This window comes from Lottia gigantea (genome assembly GCF_000327385.1).
Source record: "Lottia gigantea unplaced genomic scaffold LOTGIsca_123, whole genome shotgun sequence".
Classification (NCBI taxonomy): domain Eukaryota; kingdom Metazoa; phylum Mollusca; class Gastropoda; family Lottiidae; genus Lottia; species Lottia gigantea.
The window spans coordinates 565,747-586,423 of record NW_008707279.1 but is presented as its reverse complement, the minus strand read 5'-3'; the positions used below and the strand labels follow the sequence as shown (position 1 = coordinate 586,423).

At 33.1% G+C, this 20,677-nt stretch overlaps 2 protein-coding genes across 2 annotated transcripts; one reads left to right on the top strand and one right to left on the bottom strand.

Annotated features, from left to right (window-relative positions):
• Nucleotides 1-2,820: 2,820 nt before the first annotated feature.
• Nucleotides 2,821-4,150, top strand: LOTGIDRAFT_88057 (hypothetical protein; the record flags this gene model as incomplete). The annotated part of the gene is made up of 3 exons (XM_009048522.1): nucleotides 2,821-2,976; nucleotides 3,376-3,479; nucleotides 3,973-4,150. Coding segments are annotated over 3 exons (438 nt in total), but the record flags the coding sequence as incomplete, so codon positions are not given.
• Nucleotides 4,151-13,137: 8,987 nt separating this feature from the next.
• On the bottom strand, nucleotides 13,138-18,042 carry LOTGIDRAFT_138250 (hypothetical protein; the record flags this gene model as incomplete). The annotated part of the gene is made up of 9 exons (XM_009048521.1): nucleotides 13,138-13,337; nucleotides 13,848-13,991; nucleotides 14,561-14,645; nucleotides 14,906-15,086; nucleotides 15,701-15,795; nucleotides 16,307-16,430; nucleotides 16,982-17,123; nucleotides 17,355-17,490; nucleotides 18,001-18,042. The coding sequence occupies 9 exons, from the start codon at nucleotides 18,040-18,042 to the stop codon at nucleotides 13,138-13,140; spliced, it is 1,149 nt and encodes a 382-aa protein (XP_009046769.1).
• Between the last annotated feature and the right edge of the window lie 2,635 nt (nucleotides 18,043-20,677).

Below are 20,677 nucleotides of genomic sequence, written 5' to 3'. Positions count from 1 at the left end.
ATAGGCGACAGACAACACTTAGTTTTGAGACACTATATTTTGATGCAAATGTTTCGTTTATTCCGAAACATCTACCTCTATTCCAGCCTCTGACGGTTTTTTTAACGGTTATCGACTGACACCAACTGACAGCCTTCAAAATAGCTATCAGAGGCTGGAATAGAGCAGTGGTTCCCAGCCTTTTGTAGCCTTCACACCCCTGGAGAAATCACCTGCAGGACCTTTCTCACAGCCAGAAATGTGTTTCATCCAAATTTTCAGCATGTGTTGATGTGAGGTGCTCTCTCCTACATCAGTTGGCCACAACCTGATACCCTAGTCCCACAACCCCGGGGTGAAAACACCCCAGGTTGGGAACCGGGGGAATAGCGGTAGGAATGGGGGCAAAGGTTTCGGTCTACTGTAGTTTATCAATCTCGATAGCCATCTATCCGAAATGCTCCGAAAACTTATCGACTGCAACAGTTATAAATAATTGAAAAATGTTGCTAAATTATGACTAGGTTTTTTCACTTTTAGTTACCTAAACGCGCGTATAAATAAAAATTTTCTTAAAACCTGATTATTCATGTTCTCTTGATTTCTGGAAATAGAAATACCTAGAGAAGCCTCAAAGATCAGTTTTTCCGATCATATTCGTAATTGGAAACTCAAGTAAATGTCATAGTGTGTCCCGCAATACTTGGGAAACCACACCACAGAAATAGCAGCCAAGAAGCTCCGCATTTTTTGCAATTTTCGAAACAGAACATTTTATTACAATGTTACGCTTTCTTAAGTGAGATAATATCAATGCTACCACTTGTTTTCGTCCCCTTTTCGTGTCTCCGGTGTGGGTCGAAAATTCTATTGTTAACCTTGAAAATGTAAACTGAGCTGTCAGATTTATCTACTGAGACAACAGCTGTCCACATGGCCCGACATTGTTGTCATTCTAAAAATAGACATGACGTTTTCCCTTCTGGACCAATCAAATTGCAGTATTTCCCATCTCATTATCTGGAGCGCGCATTTCAGATACGCCATTTTTTAATCCGAAACGTGTTTTGGTGTTTATTTTATAAAATTTTACTGTTTATATTGAATATTTATCAACTTTTTATTTTTCTAATGGTTATGGATGCCAAGGTGAAATTAGATGGATGACGAAGCAGCCCTTTTACATATTGAGGGGTGAGTAAATAAAGAAATGAAGTGGCAAGTGAACAAAGCCGCCCATTTTATTTTGCAAGCTGATGTGTCATATCATAAATAAATATTTCCCCGTTCCGTTATTCAATGAAGTTTGCACCTAGCTTATCATTTTGAAAAAAAGTATGTGTACGTCTTTAATCTTTGAAAAAATGAGTTAGGATTAAATATGATTTGGATTGTCCTTTAGCTGGATTTTACGGATGAATGAATCTGCTATATTTGGCTGGGAAGTGGGACTGGGGTAGGTGTTTGGAAAGGTCAGGTCAAATGACAGCAGACGGACTGTCGTTAGTGAACCGTGACAATGGCTGAATAGGCACAGTTCTTTGGTGTTAAAAAGTCTCTCACGAAATTGTTGGTATAATCAATACTTGATTTGAACTCGTGTATGAAAATTGGTTCTGCTTCTTTACTGATGCAGTGCTGGTTTTCATGAGATAATGGCGCAGAAATGAGCGTGAATTGTGGAATCCATGATGTCATGCAACGATGACGTTTCAATGCCGTAATCATGTCTATTTATAGAGCAAGAATGCATTTCTCAGCTGATTTTCAAATAAATGAAGTCTTTTAATTTTAAAGTTTATGTATTCTTGATGTAGTGCAGACTGTCAAGCTTATATGATCATAACATAATGATCAGCTATACATTTTATATAAGAGATAGAAAAAGGTGAAATTTGGTCAAGTTCTTGTCAACATAATGTCAGCACCAATTTTTGAGGTTTGCTAGTCCAACTGGACCCTGTCTGTTTTTTTGCATTGGTGCAAAACTGTAGATGGAATGGCAGACCCATTTTAGGAATGGTTGTACCTGAAATGAAGGAGTAAAGCTTATGATTTGATGAGGAGAGAATGACAGGCTATTTCCATATGCATAGGCCTTGATTAACATTAACATTAACAGCTAACATAAGATTATTTTCATCTTTTCAGAATCGAAAGTTCTCAGTCATCTTGTAGTGAGGACGAATCAGATGATAGTCGACAAATAGACCATGATTATAATCAGTCTCATCTTCAGTTAAAAACCAGTTACAATCGTGGCCGTTGGTCAAAAGAAGAGGTAAATATTTTAATGCATTCTTGAAGGCTACAAGATTTAAAGTCTGGTTTGTGTAATAACCAATTCAATGCCAGAAATCATAGATTGTAAGCTTAGCCTGTACCAGACCTTTTGGTACTTATTTGTAATGGAAACTTAAATATTCTTATTTATGAAGTCAAGAAGTCAAGACTTTAGTTTGATAAATTATGTTGTACATAATAAAGATGGTAGATCAAAGCCAAAGGTGCCAAATATCTTTTGAAACAACACTAATCCTACAATATTTTAGTCTACTGTATTTACATTGAAATAGCCCATTGTTTTGTTTGACTGTGTTAAAGGTGTGATAGAGTGGTCTAAAGTGTCAGACTTAATGCCTACTGTGTCAGACATAATTGGCTCATGCTTGACAGTTTTCAAACCCTAGAAGATCTCTTTATTAGTTACCTTGGCCAGGGCTTTACATAGGAGTACACTCTTATTACTGAATTTTCTTGCAATTGTTTCCCCTTGTTTTTCAGCAAGCTTAATATTTAGCTTGTGCCTTTGGACTTAATTGTATGATAATTTATTTGTAGGATGAGAAATTAAAAGGGATTGTAGAATCATATTCTGGATCTGTTGATTGGAGACAAGTTGCTAGTTTATTTGGTGATAGATCAGATATTCAATGTCAACATCGTTGGCTTAAAGCTTTGAATCCAGATTTAATTAAAGGTCCTTGGACAAAAGAGGTAAACAATTTTGTAAATTTAAATAAGACAGGAGCATAACTTTAAAACCAAATTTCAGAACTCACGAAATATTTTATTTTTGAACTTGTTAACTCTTAATTGTGATATTTGCATTTTACTGTTTTATTTTATGCATGTTTTCCTGAGGTAGCCTACCTTAAGTTAAAGGATTTTAAAGAGCTTTTCTAAATTTTGCTTACTAACACTGATAGCAACGATTTGCACCATTCAAATTCTGCATTTCTACAAAAACTCATTGTTTGATGACCTTCCCAAAATTGCCTACAAGAAAATGAGCCAAACATCAGATTTGAGCATATCAAAATTGTTCATTTATGTCATTATTGTAAATAACTATAAAACAAGTGCTCAATGTCAATGTTTTTATTGTGATTCCAGGAGGACGATAAAGTAGTAGAGTTAGTTGTAACTTATGGTCCTAAAAGGTGGACACTGATATCTAAACATTTACGTGGACGTACTGGAAAACAGTGTCGTGAAAGGTAAGCTTATATCATTTTAATCAAATCATTAAATACAGTCAATGTGTTGAGTTCATAGATAAGACATCTCTTGGTAAGAGATAGAATTGCAAATAAACTGCATTAACAAATGTTTCCCTCTTACATATTTGGAAAAAAAACCAAATGTGGAATAGCAGTACATTTTCAATCTTGGTGCACTGGTTGCCTAGTAATGAGCTTTTAATTCAACTAGACGCTTACCCCTTTCAACTAACGCAATATATACCCAATCAGCCGTTATACCAGCTGACGTCATACAACGTTAACGTCATACGCTTTTACTTTTATTAGTTCATGGTATATGACGTTATAATTTCATTTACACTCAGGGTTCAAAGGGTTAAGTTTACTGAAGTCTTTTCTAAAACTTTGTTTTTTACTTGTCAAGGATTTTTTGACAATTTATGTTTCAAAATTTTGTCATGGAATTTGATATGGTCAAATTTAAAGAATTCTTCTATTTTCCTTGCAGGTGGCACAATCATTTAAATCCTGACATTAAGAAAACAGCTTGGACTGAACAAGAGGACAACCTTATATACCATTTACATAAAACATTTGGTAATAGGTGGGCAGAGATAGCTAAATATTTACCTGGTCGAACAGATAATGCTATCAAAAACCACTGGAATTCCACCATGAAAAGAAAATGTGAACTTGAAGAAGCAAGAGAAAGGGTGACACCTCAACAGACAATTTATAATCACCCATATACACCTAGTTCTCAGAATAATACGTGGGTACAAAGTATAGCACCTGTACAGCTATTTCCTTCCTTTGACGATGGTGAGTTATCAGTTTATTTACTTGAAGGGGTTTAAATCTTTATGTGTATCAGGGTCACTTATTGCGTCGATTTGAACAAATCAAATTTTTAGTCGGACATCTGTGATTCTTGCTATGGCATTATTTGCAGCTTTTGCTTGCATGATGCAAATAGAAACCAGAATGTGCAACCAAGACAGTTTTATTTTTAAGAAACACTAGATGACAGCAATTTTTCGACAAATTGACAGTTTTCACTACTTTTAACCAGGAAAGGATGTCATGCATTTTGTAATTTTTGCATATTTTTTTTTGTAGGAAATGGAGAGGTTGGAATTCAAATCCCTTTTACAAATACTTCTAATTTATCTGCACCACTCAAGTAAGTCATGAGACAGCTGCAATGCTGAAAATTAAATGCAGAAGTTATCTATTTAGATTAATGGTCAATTTGTTACGTTATCATTGGTACCAAAACTGTATCATTGATAGTCATGCCAAGATAAGCTTACTTCTGTACATCTTGGTCCAATTCTGAACATAACACTGAGTGTGAATAAGATATAACATATAACCTCAATGTTAATGTCACTTAATGGCAACATCAGCTTCACGGGTTGAGATCACTTAAAGGGATTGTAAAGAGGTTTTCTAAATTTTTTATGTGTATCAGGGACACTAGTAGCATCAATTTGCACCTTTACAATTTTCAATTTGAGTAGAAAACTTAGAACCACAGATGTCTGATTGAAATTCGGAATGGCTAAAATTGATGCTATCATTGTCCTCGATGCACTTAAAAAAATGTAGAAAACCTCTAAACAATCCCTTTAAATATGTGGCCAGTAGAGCGACCCACTAGTGTTTGAAATTATTAGTACACAGCATCAATTAGAAGTTTATATGACTGAAAATGTTTATTTTAGGTCATTAGTAACTATACCTGTCATTGATAACAATGATGTAGATGATAATGGTTTTAATGGTATTTCATCATTAGATTTAATAAGTGGTACCAAATCAGCTACTGGTGTTACACCTATAAAATTTACTAGATTAAATGAGAAAGGCACTACAGGTAAAGCATGGTGTTTACTTATTTAATTTGTTAGTTATATGTATAAAGCATGTCGTTTCGCTCCCTCCACCCCTACAATCTGATCTAACTAACTGTCAGTCAAATGTCACATGTTTGAGAAATTCTTAATGCAATAAATTTTAACTTAATAGAAAATTTATCCGATGCTGATTGGATGAAAAAATGTGAGTTAGGTTTAAAATTCAGTAAAATTTAGTAAAGATTTCATTATGCATGTTATCCTTGTTTTTGTACGAAGATTGATAATCACAAAAATTTTATTATTGTAAATATTTCAGGTATAAGATTTGATGGCCATGCTGTAGGCAAGTTAAAGAGTCCAGGTACTCTAATACCTATTTTATCACCTGTAGCATCCAGACTTAAATCACCACCAGCTATACTGAGAAAAAGTCACAGGAAAAAGGTGAGATTCTTTATATATAGACTTAAAAACACAAGAGTTGATAACATTTGAGTCATCGTACTTGGAACTCAAAATTGTCTAAGGTCTAAGTATCTTAAAAAAAATGTTTTCCAAATCATTTCACCTGATGAAGTCAACGACGAACAAATCTCGTAGAATGAAATACTTTAGTCACTCTTAAACGGTGTCATCAATCCATTTGTTTTCTTTATTGGTATGCCAAGTTGACAAACCAAATCATCACATCACACAAACCAGGCAGGGCTGTCTCATGTGTGAACTTTGAAGGGAATGCTGAGTTGACTAACTCAATTACACCTCTTAAAGGATGAGAAACTCATACATTTCTAAGGACAACCACCTTTGTTAATTGTGTATTCCCTACCTGTCTAGTCACACCCATCACATTGTTATGATGCAGTGGATTTTATATTCATATATGTGTGGTCATTTCAGAGACACTCATCATGTAGAAGTGAGTCTATAATGTTAGTAAAAGGAGAGAAGATAGATAATGAGATTAATATAGAGAACGAAGCTCCTCATGATGATCTTGATGATTCTACACATTATGATAACCTAACACCTAACACGACACCTATTAAAAACCTACCATTCTCTCCTTCACAGGTATGTCTCTATAAAATAATCTTTAAACGTCTAGCTAAACTTTGTTTCAACTTATTTTGTGATTCTGCATTTCGAGGCTATCTGGTAGTTAGATTCTTGCTCGCTTACCTAGGCATCTAAGATTGAATGTTGGTATAGGTTCAGATTTTTCAACCTGTTTCCTACTTTCACTGATGCAGGTCAAGGCAACTAACATGGAAAAAACATCAAGGCAGTAGGTGGGACAATTAACTGCTGTGTGCTAGATCTTCTCAAAATGGCCTGAAAGACTCTTTAAAAGTTTACTACCTCTTAGGATGAACATAAAATTTAATTTCTCAAACTTGGTCCACAGGTGTATATATTTATCAGTTGGAAACCAGAAACCATGACTGAAGAATAGAATCTCTATTAAACTAAATATTATAAGGCTTCTAAGCATGTTTCAAAATTACTAAAGAATTATTAATTATTTGTATATAGACTTATTGGATTATAGAGGGATTTTATTTTTGGTTATGACACAAGGTGATAAAAAACTCATTTTAACCAAGTGTTAAATTTCAACTTTTTGATCATCCTAAGAGATAGTATACCTTTAAGCTAAATTCCTCAAAGTGATGATACTTACTTTGGATCAGCCATTAATATTGTAAAACTACTAGCTAATATGAGTTTTTTGTTACATTTCAGTTTTTAAACAGTCCAGATATGTGTTTACCATTCTCTGGTAAAGTAACATCAACACCAGTTAATAGAAATAATAGTTCAAGTTCTGGTGTAGATAGTTTATCTACTCCTGCTGTTAAACTAGATATCAGGTAGATTAACCTAATATTGTAGTTTTTAAAAAAAGAAATTGACTTATTAAGTCGAGGTAGAGATTCAAACTGGCTTTGAACTATGCTCAAGTGTGTTATTTTCATTTTACAGACCATACGTAGTTTAGTATGGTATTGTCCATCAGGACTCAGAGATTAAACATTTCCACATTTGAAATTGGTCCAGGATACTTTCATTTGCATTGAGATTTACTTCCTGATGCTGACTAAAAGTGCGGGAACACATGCGGTCTTGGTCGGAAATTTTTGTCGCTGATTAGAGTCTTGAGTAAAATCTTTCGTGTTCCCGTGCTTCCAAGACAAGATTATCGCGTCTCCGACAGGATTTATAATATCAAACAAGTTTGATAATTGTCTCTGATAGTTTTATCGTCTGCAAGACAATCCGTCATTATCCAATCAGATTTTCAATATCATGATCCAATTATCGACATAGTGGAAAATGACCGACTTAAGATTGTTTGTCCCCTCCTGTGGCCGCACCATAATGCACAAAGCCAGAATTTAGCTTTGCTTTGTCCTCTGCTTCTGTTTACCACAATTCTGAGTTACTTATTATTTGATATTTTTGTTTGACAGTAACAATAGTAAATTAAATACACCAATAGTAAAGAGATCTATGTTAGAGATGTCACCTCGTACACCAACACCATTTAAAAATGCTATGGCAGAAGTAGTCAGACGAGCTGGTAAACTCAGTAAATGGGTAAGTACCTTCTTCCAATCTTTCTGAATATCTGTCGTCTGCATTGTAAGTATCCCATGCACACTTCAATACTATTTTGTAAGATACACACACATCATTAAATTTCATTTTACCCCCGTTGGATAAAACATGATGGCTGATTTAAAGAGGTCAATATTCAGCTGTCAGTCATTCTCGCGGATCTGTGAATGTTATGTAAAAACTATTAAAGAAGGCTATTTGAATATGGACAATAAGATATGTTATATATTGTAGAGTCCTAATCAGTTAGCAGAAGATATAGATAAAGTTATACAGAATGATACGTGTGGTGATACAGGATATGAAGCTGATCTATCAGTGATTACACCTAAATCAGGCAAAACACATAAACGAAGACACTTAAAACAGGTAGGCTTAAAGGGATTGTAAAGAGGTTTTCTAATCTTTTTATGGGTATCAGGGATACTTTTGACTTGTATTTGGGACATTCTAATTCTTCGTCCGATGTCTGGATCCTGCAATTCCTAAAAGAGTTAACCGAAAATGACACAGCTTCCACAAGGGAATACGTAACCAACCTACCACCAGACCACAATTAATAGTATATTATCTCCCCTTGTTGACTCATTCACATTAATTACCATTACTACATCTTACAAAACTCTTTACTATGCCATAAATTGCTTAGTTTTTATGGAATGGAAGAGTTGTATGATATTTGTGCAAATCACAGCGCTTAATATCGTGATGATAAAATGGTTGGTTTTGAATACTGCTACTATTGGACTTGATTTACCAAATGTTGCCTCACTGTATTCAAAACCAGCCATTTTATAATAAATAAATAATTTTGCGCTGTGATTTGCACAAATATCATACAATTCTTCCATTCCGTTGGACAAAACAGTTTTTTTGTGTTTGTTTTATTATATTTGAAACTAATTTATACTTCTATATATAGCAAACTGGAAGTAGAAAGAGAGTAAGACAATCATTAGATGAGAAATGGTCTAATCAGTCAATAAATAGAACTCAACCTGAAGTTTCATTATTATCACCAGAAACACCGGTAGGTATCTTATTACTTTCATAATATTTCAAATTACTTTGATGTTCCTGCAACAAAGATATAAGTGCGAATTGTAATTTTAAGATAGTGCAGACTTGTAAATAAAGATCTCTCTGCTATTGAAAATCAAATAATTTAGGTTATTGCACCTGTCCCTGCAATAGTTTCCACATTGCACACTGCATGTCATTGCCATCAGCTGGATCAGGTGCTCCATTTCATTCCATTTTGAATAATCTAAAAGTTCATGTACGGTATATATTTTACAGAGTAAATCATTAGTAGGTGATACAAGTTTGGTGTTTTCACCACCATCTATAATTAAAGATACCTTGCCTGAAGAAGTTATAGATGATATCTTTTCTCAACCCAAAATAAAAAAGGTAGGACTTGACTCCATGTGTGGTACATTAAGTAGGTACACGAAAGATCCTTATAGATTTTGATGTCTGCTAGCTGTTAAAAATATCATGATCAGAATGCAGTCAGACTAAGTTTAACTGGTTGCTGACGATTTGGAAACCCTGATATTTTCTCACTTTTAACTGGAAATATGTTATATAAAATTACCCAGGATTTTGTTAATGTTTTGGTAATTATTTACATTTTCTTGTGTTTTTTTTATTAATAGAATGAAAGAAGATCAAGTAAGAGAATTATGTTCAGTGAAACACCACCAAAACTCTCTTCAAAGGTAATTTGAATTCTTTTCATATTATTTGAGGGCAATATCAAAAAATCAAATGAATAGAGTTTTACGTCCTACTCTTCTGCACCTAATAGGCTAATGAAAACAGGCAACGCTAAACAGTGTGCAATGAGGGAAATTTGCCAGGACAGCAGCATAAGCTTACTCTATTTCAATTTCCAACTGTCTAGGGATTTTGAATGTGCTCAGCTTGTAGGACAAGGGATCTCGGTTTATTGTCCCATCCGCTTGACTAGACATCAGGGTTAAACAAAATTCAAGATTCAAAATATACAATAAGATTCTTGATGCAGTATCTCAAAATGCTTGCACACATTCATGGACACTATTACAATCCTGTAAACTACTGTAATTTCTTAGTTATGCATTCATTTTGGAATAAAGATATCGGCAGAAATAAAAACAGAAAATTTTGCAAATGTCAAAAGTATATCTATGTTTCAGTTTATATACTTTATTTTATTTTTAGCTGGATTTGAATTATGAGAAGGTAGCCTGTGGTAAAACGAAAGATCAAACAGAAATGACAGAATTAGCTAAATATTATTTAACTTCTTTGAAACCTAGAACTTTAGTGTTGTAGGATTCAATTTCTTGTATCCATTTTGCAAAACCAATCAGCGATCTTTTTGCTATGATAAGCAAAAATTATATTTAATTATGACCATCTGCTAATCAAATCAAATTATTTGGTGAATTTAACATGCTCTATTCTGATAGATAATGCATGGATATAGGGCTTAAAAATACTAAAATAACAATGGGATAAAGGATTGTCTTCCATTCCCTGTTATTTGAAACTTGGGATATCTTTAGTAGTTAGTTAAGAAGATATTGGAAAAATCTAAAGGACACAATAAAAGAGAGATTTCTCCAGACATCATTTATAACTATTGTCTGACCAAAGTAAAAGGTTTTTTAAATTTTCCCATTATTTTTATGAGAATTGGAATAGCAGCCTCTTAATAGTAGAATGTGTTTGCATTGATTTTGTCTTTGAATTCTGTTTTAACAGAGGAAAATTTCAGCCAAAATGTTTATAGACTTTTTGGTTGAAATTTCTAGGAGGGAAATGTGTTTCTTTTCAATATAAACTTAAGACATTCCAAGACTTTTCGACAGTACTAATTTGAGGCTGATATTCCAATCTCTTAAAAAAAATAGAAAAAGTACAAAAAACCTTTAGTTTTGCTCAGACAATAATTGTATATTGATGAGTTGAAAGAATATGATTTGTGTATAATAATAATTAATTGTATACTGTGATTACCAGTTGTATAATATACTGATTATTATCTTTGTATATTTTAATTAGTTTCAAACTTATTTTATAATACCTAATTTATAAAAACTTCTCACCTTATAATAACGTTCATGAAATTATACCTTAATTATTTTTGTATATTTTAATCAGTTAATCAACATAAGCTTATGTCTCCTATTTCACCTTCAATTCTCAATTTTTAGAGATCTTAACTTAAGGTGCAAGCACACGAGCAGTCTTGGTCTGAGATTTTTTGTTGCTGACTACAGTCTTGTCAAGAGTTTTGTTGACTGACATTAGCACACGAGGAGACAAAAATCTCCAGTCGGATGTTTCCACCTTGTCGATAATCACGTGCGGAGCATGCACTGGAAAGGAAAATGAATCTGATTGGATGACGGTTTGTTTTGCAGACGATAAAACTAGCAGAGATAATTATCAAACTTGTTTGACATTATAAATCCTGCTTGTCACAGGAACACGTGAGATTTTACTGAAGACTCTAATCAGCGACAAAAAACTCCGACCAAGACCGCTCGTGTGCCCACATCTTGATCAATCTGTGGTTAATATTAACAATTTGTGGCTATTGAAATTTTTCTCAGGCTGGAGAAAAACTAGATTTATATTTTGTAGAAGTAGATTATTTTATTATCAGTATATTTTTTTGTAAATATTAGATTTGCTATTTATATTAGATGTAGAAAAAAAAAGAACAAAAAATGTCCTATTTGTTAAGAAAATTCGTGATTTGTTTTATTTATGTCTTTATTTGTTTTTGCTTGTTATATTTTTAACTCTTGATTTTGTAATTTTTGTTGCAAGCTTGTCAGACCTAGTGTGAAATTTTTCATAATTTCACAATTTTAACACAACTTTTTTGCTTTGTGAAAATGACTCTGTGGACACTTGATCAGCAAATTTTCAACCAGACATTGAATAAAACCGTTGGGAATAGAGTATGTTCTGATAAATAGTAGATGCAGTCAGGGACAATTTTTAATGTGACTTAATCTTGTTCCATACCTTTCTATTGGGACCAGAATTGCAACAGAACTTGTTCAGAACTAACCAATCAAGCACCACCCTTATGAGATATATCCTTCATTTGGTAACTTGGAATAGATGTTTCTTTTTCCATGTGAAAGATTTTCCTATTGATAGCAGTGTTACTTAAATAGCTTTGAAAATTTACCTTTTCTTATTAAGAAAGATTCAAATGAGGTTTTCTACCAGAGTCACTTCTAATTGCACCAGTCCAATTTCTTGTCTGTGGTTACTCCAAGTTTTTCAGGAATTACAGGAACCAAAGATATCAAAAGGAAAAAAAAGGTGCCAATAGAAACTAGAGTGTTCCTGATACAAATAAAGCTTATTTTTTTTCATTGATTATTTATTGTGTATGTTGTCTTATTTTATTGTTGTTTTAATGTGAATTATAATTTGGAGTGCTAGTATTGTACATGTTAGATTATCTGAATATCATTTAAAACTATTTAAAAAAAAAAAATCATCTGTATATATAACCCAAATTCGTGTTTTTATTTGAATTGCTTCATCATTATTGAGCCCATAACATATTGGAATTATTAAGCAGTACAGCTAACCAAGGTCTAGATCAGTAATAAGCTAAGAAACTTTTAGGAAAATATTGCAGATAGTCAACCTCAGTGTATTGGGTAAAAAAAGTTTATCAAATTCTCTCCAATCAATTTTCTTAATTCAAAAGCAATCTACATAGATAACTGTGTCCATCTCAGCTGCTGTCCTTGCAAAGTTTCCCTCATTGTACTCTGCATGGCGTTGCCTGTTTTCATTAGCACACATGGTAACAATCTTCAAAAAAAATTGCCATTTTGCTTTTCTTGTTTCAACTCCTTAAACCTGCAACATTGCCATATAACTAGTTGAGGAAATTTCTGCATACATGGAATTGAGATGATTTTTATCTTTTTGGCCCAAATTTGTCAGAATGCGCAAAATCAATTCAATTTTTTTTAAATTTTCTAGGGAGTAGTATCTCAGACGCTCCATGAGAGGCTGGGGAAAGACACCTCCATAGAGTTGGCAAATTTTGAATTCATAGTCTGGGAAGGCTAGATCTCCACTGGTAGATGGGTGACAAATAACTAGTACTGTTGTTTTGAAATATTTATAATTGTTTGATTTGTAAAGAATAAAATATATTAAGATGGAGGTGTTTGAGACATAGTAGTTAAAGATTGAAGACTATTTTCAACACCATTCAAATTAGTTTGCCAGCTTGTTAATTTCTGTCTTAATAGTTGCCACTGTTGTTTACCAAATGTACGATGAGTTGTCCAATTTATCAAAACTTTTTTCTGCATTTGGTCTATGGAGGCTGATACAGTTTTCGTTCTCAGAACTGAAATAGATAACATTAACTTAATATCTATCGGTAATGACGACAAGTAAAAAAATTTTGAAACGTGAAATTAAGGTTCTTTTGCAACAAAAGGCCATTTTTAGTTTTTCTGACCTAAAACAGTGTGAAACCAACATTTCATTTGATTTTCCCAAAATTCTTAGCTTTAACAACTTTTTTTTAAGGCCATGGTCTACCATTTGAGGGGATTGATTTGGGTCTTCAGAGAGAACTGAATGAAAATCGTATAATCCCTTCAAATATAGTTTAAACTTGAAATTTCGCTTTCTTTTTTCTATATATGTATTTTCTAAATTGCAGAGTATCTAGAAAAGATGAGTCGTAATTTAAACTTTCAAAAGCAGATTATTTTGTAAACACATGAATTTGAAAGCTCCATTTTTGACGGTGAGCTGTGAACTCCACGAGATTTTTAAGGTACAATTGTTCAAACGGATGGCCTGTCCTTTTAAATATCTATAATCAAACATCTAATATAGAAATAATTACCATTGATAATAAATTCTTCTACATCATCTTCATCAATTTGCATTTCTTTCTGTATTGTACCAAAATCTATTTCTTTTCTATTTTCAACGGATTGCATAAAAGTTAAAACTCGCATTTTCTGTATGTTTTCTTCATGTTTCAAACCTGGAAGTAACAAAAACAGTATAAAGCTTTTTAGAACAAAATTGGGATGCATGAAGGCAATTATGTTTTGAAACTTTGGAGGGTTTTATAAGGTTTGTCTGCTGGTCGAAATTAGAAACATACTATAAAAAATATGCCTCCCGGAAACCACAATCTTATTCTAGCATTTATTGTTAATCTAACAGGAAAAAAGTGCTGATTTTTCAATAATATAAATGCCTAGTTACAACATCAAAAACAATATCCATTGGATATGAAGTAAAATTTTCATATCAGTAATAAAACCAAATGAATGGAGTTTTACGTCCTACTTTTCTGCACCACGTATGTAAGCAATGAGTAATGATCCAATAGTTAGCAAAATAGAGGAATGTGTATCACTAATCGCAAAATATGCTTCATGTAATTAGTGATGTTATCAAAAACTTAGTTTTTGTGAAATTGCAGGAACCACACACGTCTGATTGAAAATTGTAGTGGTGCCAATTGATGCTATCAGTGTTTCAGATACACATAATTTTTTATAAGAAACCCTGCTTTACTTCACTTTAGTAAAATAAAAGACTTACCAAGGAAAGTTGTAACAAAGTCTGTATTATTTTTATAGAATTGTTGATATTGTGTTAATCTACCAGAAACAAATATTGTTAACAGCTGAAATAAACCATTAAAATCAGTCAGATATAAAAAAAAAATTCTATTCAATCAAATATTTTGTACTGTTTGCCATCATTATATGCTATTGAGTTTAAGTTATGTCAGCTTTTGATGCTATTGGGTCAAAGGTTGACAGATCATGGATAAAAGCATGGCAACCTGCAGAAAAATGAAGCAAAGCATCTAGTTCAGCATTCCAAAAATATCGAAGAAAACAAGCCAGTCAAGAAGTATGAAGGAAAGGAAACCAAACTCACATCATGTATAGACTCTCCCTCTAAAAATTTGACAGGTTTTAATGAGAGTAGATGATCCATTAAAAACATATTTTTATCAGCTAAACAAGTCACAATACATTTCTGAGCATCTTCTCTAGCTTGGGATGCATTATCTTCTGTATAGGTTCCTAATAATTCTATTAACACTTTAGTTGAATCTCTGAAAAGTTGATTTTAAAGAATTATAATCGTACCATATACACTGTATGACTTGTATTATTGCAATATCTAATTCCTTTTTAATTAATTCTACCTTCATTACTGATAGTCCTGGACAATCATGGTGTAAAATTTAGCAAATGAGCCAAACTGGCTTAAAAAATATATATAGTTGCCTAAATAATTGTTTTTCACGCCTGTTGTATCATTTTTCAGATGGAAAAAATGATATCTGGTTTGTCTGTGATCAAAGAAAGTATTATGACAACACCAGTCTATGACTGTTATTTTCAAATGCAAATACTATTACATGACTTTATAATGATGGTAATATTGACATGGGAGAATGTAAGTAATTGCTAGGATTATTAAACTCGCTTCTACCGAAAGACCTTTATTTTTGCAAACTAAGAGTCAGATTTTCATTTAAAAATGTTACAGATAAATGGAATCAAAACATATAATCATTAACAATCAGTTCCACTTACCAATACAAAAGAGGGATTTCAATTAAGAATGTATCACAAATATTTAATATTTTTGGAGTGATTGTAGTGATTGGACATCCCAAGATCCAAGTTTTGGGATAGGGGATATGACTTAAAAAAAACTTACTGTGCCTTGGCTTGAACTAATGCATTATGTAACGTTCTTAACAATGTCTGTACCTTTTGTGAACTTATATCCCATTTAGCAATCCATACTTTAATCTGAAAAAAATTAATTTTATCTTAGACTCAACTTACACAAGATAGCTATCATTCTGGCTGAAAAACTGGGTTTTCAAATAAAAATCTGTCTGCTGGTCGAAATTAGAAACATACTATAAAAAATATGCCTCCCGGAAACCACAATCTTATTCTAGCATTTATCTTATAATATTCAAACAGGTACTCTGAATATCTCGAGTGATAAATGCACCTTTGTTTACCCCTTTCTATACTCTAAATTTTTTTAGACTACTTGTTCTCAACTGGTATCAATACTCCTTTCGTTCAACAGAAAGTGTTCTTGAGAAAACTGATAAAGACCTTGTCACAAAATGCCAGTGCTTAAGAGGGTATAAATTTGATTGGTTTAAGCAAATGTCAATCAGTTAGGTCAAAAGGTTAATTTGACGTTAAACGTTAAAGAGGGCTGTTGTTAGACCCTAACTGAAGCGCTTATAAAAAAAGCGCTTGGTCTAATTTTTCTTCATTAAATGAAATAACTTCACAATACCTCATCTAGATTTGTAGGGGCCATGTGTAACATATCAGCCTGTCCTGCTAGTCTGACTAAACTTAAATATACAACATATCTTAATGGTGACGCTGCCTCTACACCATGAAATAAATTACACAGCCTGTAAGGTAATAAAGAAAAGAAAATGTTTAAAATCGACTCTCTTCATTATGCTACCTAAAGCATAGAGCTTTCAATCACTTACATACAGGGATCCCAGCAAGGAATTACAAAATAATAGAGGAAATATTAGCAGAGGGTCAAGGGAGCCATAATCTCCCATATTGGGTACAGGTGGAGCTTTAAATATTCTAAGATGTTTTGGAAGTCATATAGGAGTCTTTCTATCCCTCAAACCAAATACTTATTGTTTTTATTCAAAAATACAACAAAGTTCCACTTGCCAATAAAATATCATTCTTGCATTTTCCAAATTTTGTTCAAGTCTTGTGCGATTTCCAAATTGATTGTAAAGAAACTTCATTTGCCAATTAAGTCTGATTGAAGTTCTACTATGTTATTTTGGTCTTTCGTGATATTCATGTGCCAGTGTTTAGCTGATCATTTTCATGGTAACCCAGTATGTCTGACAGTAAAAAGTTCAAAGCAATAGCCCCTCTTTTCATTATATACAAAATATACAAGGATGTATAAGTGTACAGCAGAACTTACATTTTTAATCGTATGTTGATTCTTTTGTCATTTGAAGGAGCTTTGCCCACTTTCTCACAAAATAATGTGACAACACTTTCTGCTTCATTTGGTGGTAATAATAATACTAATGATATAATACCATTAAATACCATTTCAATTTCTGAAATAGAAATTGCCAATTCTCAAAAGGGGCTATATCTAGGCTTTCATTAAACCTAATATCAAAAATAATACATGGAGCAGAAAAATCTTTGCCTTCGATAAGTGAATAAAGCTCATTTAACACCACAGACATGCGTTTCGGATACAAACTACTCCCCAGGACAAATTCAAGGCTCAGTCCTTAAAAGTAAATGAAACATATGGATCTTGAAGAGGAAATACCAACCACCGTCATTGTTCAGTTCTTTCCAGCAAATGTCACTAGCTTCAATAATATTCTTCAGATCAACCAATAAACCAGCTTCTGCATTTTCACCAGATATTTCTGCTCCAGATGATTTCAAAAAGCTTCTTAACTCTGCAGTCTGTTAAAAAAAATCAATTGATTAGCCTGAATATGATTTTTGTTTAATTGCACAGGACTTTTGTGATCTTCTCTCCAGATGATAGCGATGGGCTTATAAAATACAGACTGACACAATGACAACATATTATCATGCAGTGTGCAATGAAGAAAATTTTGTCAGGACATTTGCTAGAATTTGATCATGTTTTTAATTTCAACCTATTGAAGGATCTCAAGAGTAAAGCCAAAGGGTCCTAGACCTAGGGTTATTCTATCCATTGTCCATTTAAACCAGTGGGTCTAAGGAACCACTCAAAAAGCTGACAAATCTTTTGGTTTGACAGTAACAGACTGCAATATTTACAACCGGAAGTGGATATTTGGCATGATCGACACATGTTTCGGCATATGTTTCAAGTCATATTTTCAACATCCACACAAAAGAATAATTGTTCCTCATAGAATCCGTGTTATAAATCAGTAATTAGTTTTTCGATAATGTTGAAAATGGTTAGGTTCTGATTCATACCTGATCTTGAACAGCAATATCAATTATTACAGGGATACTCATGCTGTCGGCTCCCAAAAATGGCGTAGAATGGGAAACTGTAATGAAAGAATTTGATTGGTTAATAAAAAACAAAATCGTAACCTAATGTATAATACACCTAAATATTGTCCGAAAATATCTATTAAAAAATACATTGTAAAAATTATTGAAATCCACAGTTTCAACAATGTACCTCATTAATACAACCATACATCCTAAAAGGGATATCTATGTGGACAAACATATATTCGGTAGTCAAAAGGATAATGCCATTAGTCTTTTAACTACCGAAGACATCACTAGGTTTGACATACTTTAAGGGGACTGGTTTGAGTCTTGAAATATGTAAATAGTCTTCAGAAGTACTAGGAATGTACGAAAATTGCTTAATTCCTTCAAAAATACCTCAAACTATGAATTTCGCTTTCTGTTTCTATTTGTGTCTTTTCTATATAGGTCAATGAAAGAGTTTCAAGAAAAGACGCGGGCACACATGGATTTGAAGGCTAAAATTTCGCCGGTTTCCAACTTCTGAGACTAAGGTACGATTTGTCAAACGGATGGCGAAACTGTCCCTTCAACTAGACCCCTATCGTAAGAATATCATTTCAGCTAATGTCGAGTTCAATTTAGGTAATCTTTTTAGGACCCAAGCCTTGCGATTTCTACATAGTCCTATCTCAACTTACATGAAAATATTACAAATAGAAACTTGCGCATAGCTGGAGTATAAAATAGGACATTTAGCCTTATATCTCATGAACCAAAAATATTTGGACTCTAGTATTTTATAAACATGAAAACATAAAAAATTGCAATATCCCATAAAAATTACGATTTACCTATTTGAAATTTTTTGACACAAAATTGCTGATTTTTGCGCACTTAGATACGAGTAATTCCGAACAAACCGTGACTCCCAGATTGAGAATGTGCCGACTGATTAGACCAATTATCACCAATCAGTGTTAATCAGGTTGAAGTATAACTCAGTAATTGATAATTTAAAGGGATAGGTTTCGTCGTTTTCGGAGGTCTATTTGGCTCTGAATAGATATGTAATTAGTCTTCAAAGTATAAGAAATATACGAAAATAGCATAATATATTCAAAAATACTCCAAGCTAGGAATTTCACTTTCTATTTCTATTTATGGCAGAGTCTGAAGAAAAGACGAATCGTCTTTTTAACTTTCTAACGCGGATATCTGGACACACATCGATTTGAAGGCTCAAATTTCGACGTTGAGCTGTGAACCTTTATAGGCCTAGTGATAAGCAAAAAAAAAAATTCCGTTTCTGAGACTAAGGTAGCCTGGTCAAACGAATGGCGAACATAGGCTACAACAGTTTTGTTGGCAGTTTACGGGTTCTGTTAACTAAGAGCCTAAGACAACTTGAAAGATGCATTTTATGAAGTTTTCGAAATGAAATGAATGAAGTTTGCGGGAAGTGTTACTAATTCAATAAATTTATTGGGGTGAAAAGTAACTAGGTGAAGGTGCAGAAATCACGAACACAGTGTTAAGAATGGTCTGAACCGACACGCTTTTGTGCCTATAAAGGTACATACAAACTTATTACAGGCGATGCTGCATTTCTTTCTTTCATATTATCCCTTAGATATATACTTTAATGTGCGTGCATTCAATCGGATTCCAACATTCTTAGTAAAATGTAATGGGTACGTTACGTTGAAACAATTCGTAACCACACAAAACGAAAAATGATGTAAGCAGCGCGAAATCTTCTCGCGACAAGCATTATTTCCGGTTTCATCATTTCAACGTGTTTACTTTCACTTGACAGATTGTTGTTGAAGTTGTAGTGAAGTAATGTCTGCTAGAAAAGGTAAGATTTGATGTTGGAGGAATTATAAGTATTATGGTGATTTTATGTGTAGACTCTGTACTTGGGATCTTACTGTCATTCATGACTTATGTTATTAAGATTGTTTGTAAATGGTGTTGGTCAGCCCTTTCAAGCAGTTTAAAAGGGGGCAGTAGGCCTATGTCATGCACGATTTAGAATATAAATAAATAACGTCGCATATTATACCTGAATTTTTTTTAAAATATGCTGTTCACATCTACATTATGTATCTACTTCATCTAACTGATCTAACTGATCTAACTGATCAGTGTTAAAGGGTCAGATGCTGTATTTCCAGGGGTTGATTTGGGCCTTATTGAATGTATGTATTTGTAAATAGTCTTCAAAACTACTCAAAATGTACGAAATTCACGAAATTCCTTTAAAAAAACCTACACATGTAGTCTCCAATGGATTTTCAAATAAAGTCTCTTAAAATAACAACTCGTTAAAGTAACTTTCAAACATGGATAAGCTTACGCTTGTATTTGAAAGCTAACATTTTGGCGGTTAACTGTGAATATTATTACTAATTAGTTTAGTAGAACAATTCACATTTATGAGATCAAGGTATGATTTACTCCTGGAAACTTTCAAACGCGGATAACTCTGGACATACATGGATTTAAAGGCTCAAATTTCGACGGTGAATTGTGAACACTATTACTGATTGGCTTAGCTAAAAAATTCCTGTTTCTGAAAATAAGGTACGATTGGTCAAACGAATTAGGATCCTGTCCCTTTAAGAGGATATTCAATGGCAGTTTTAGTATTGCAAGTCGTTTC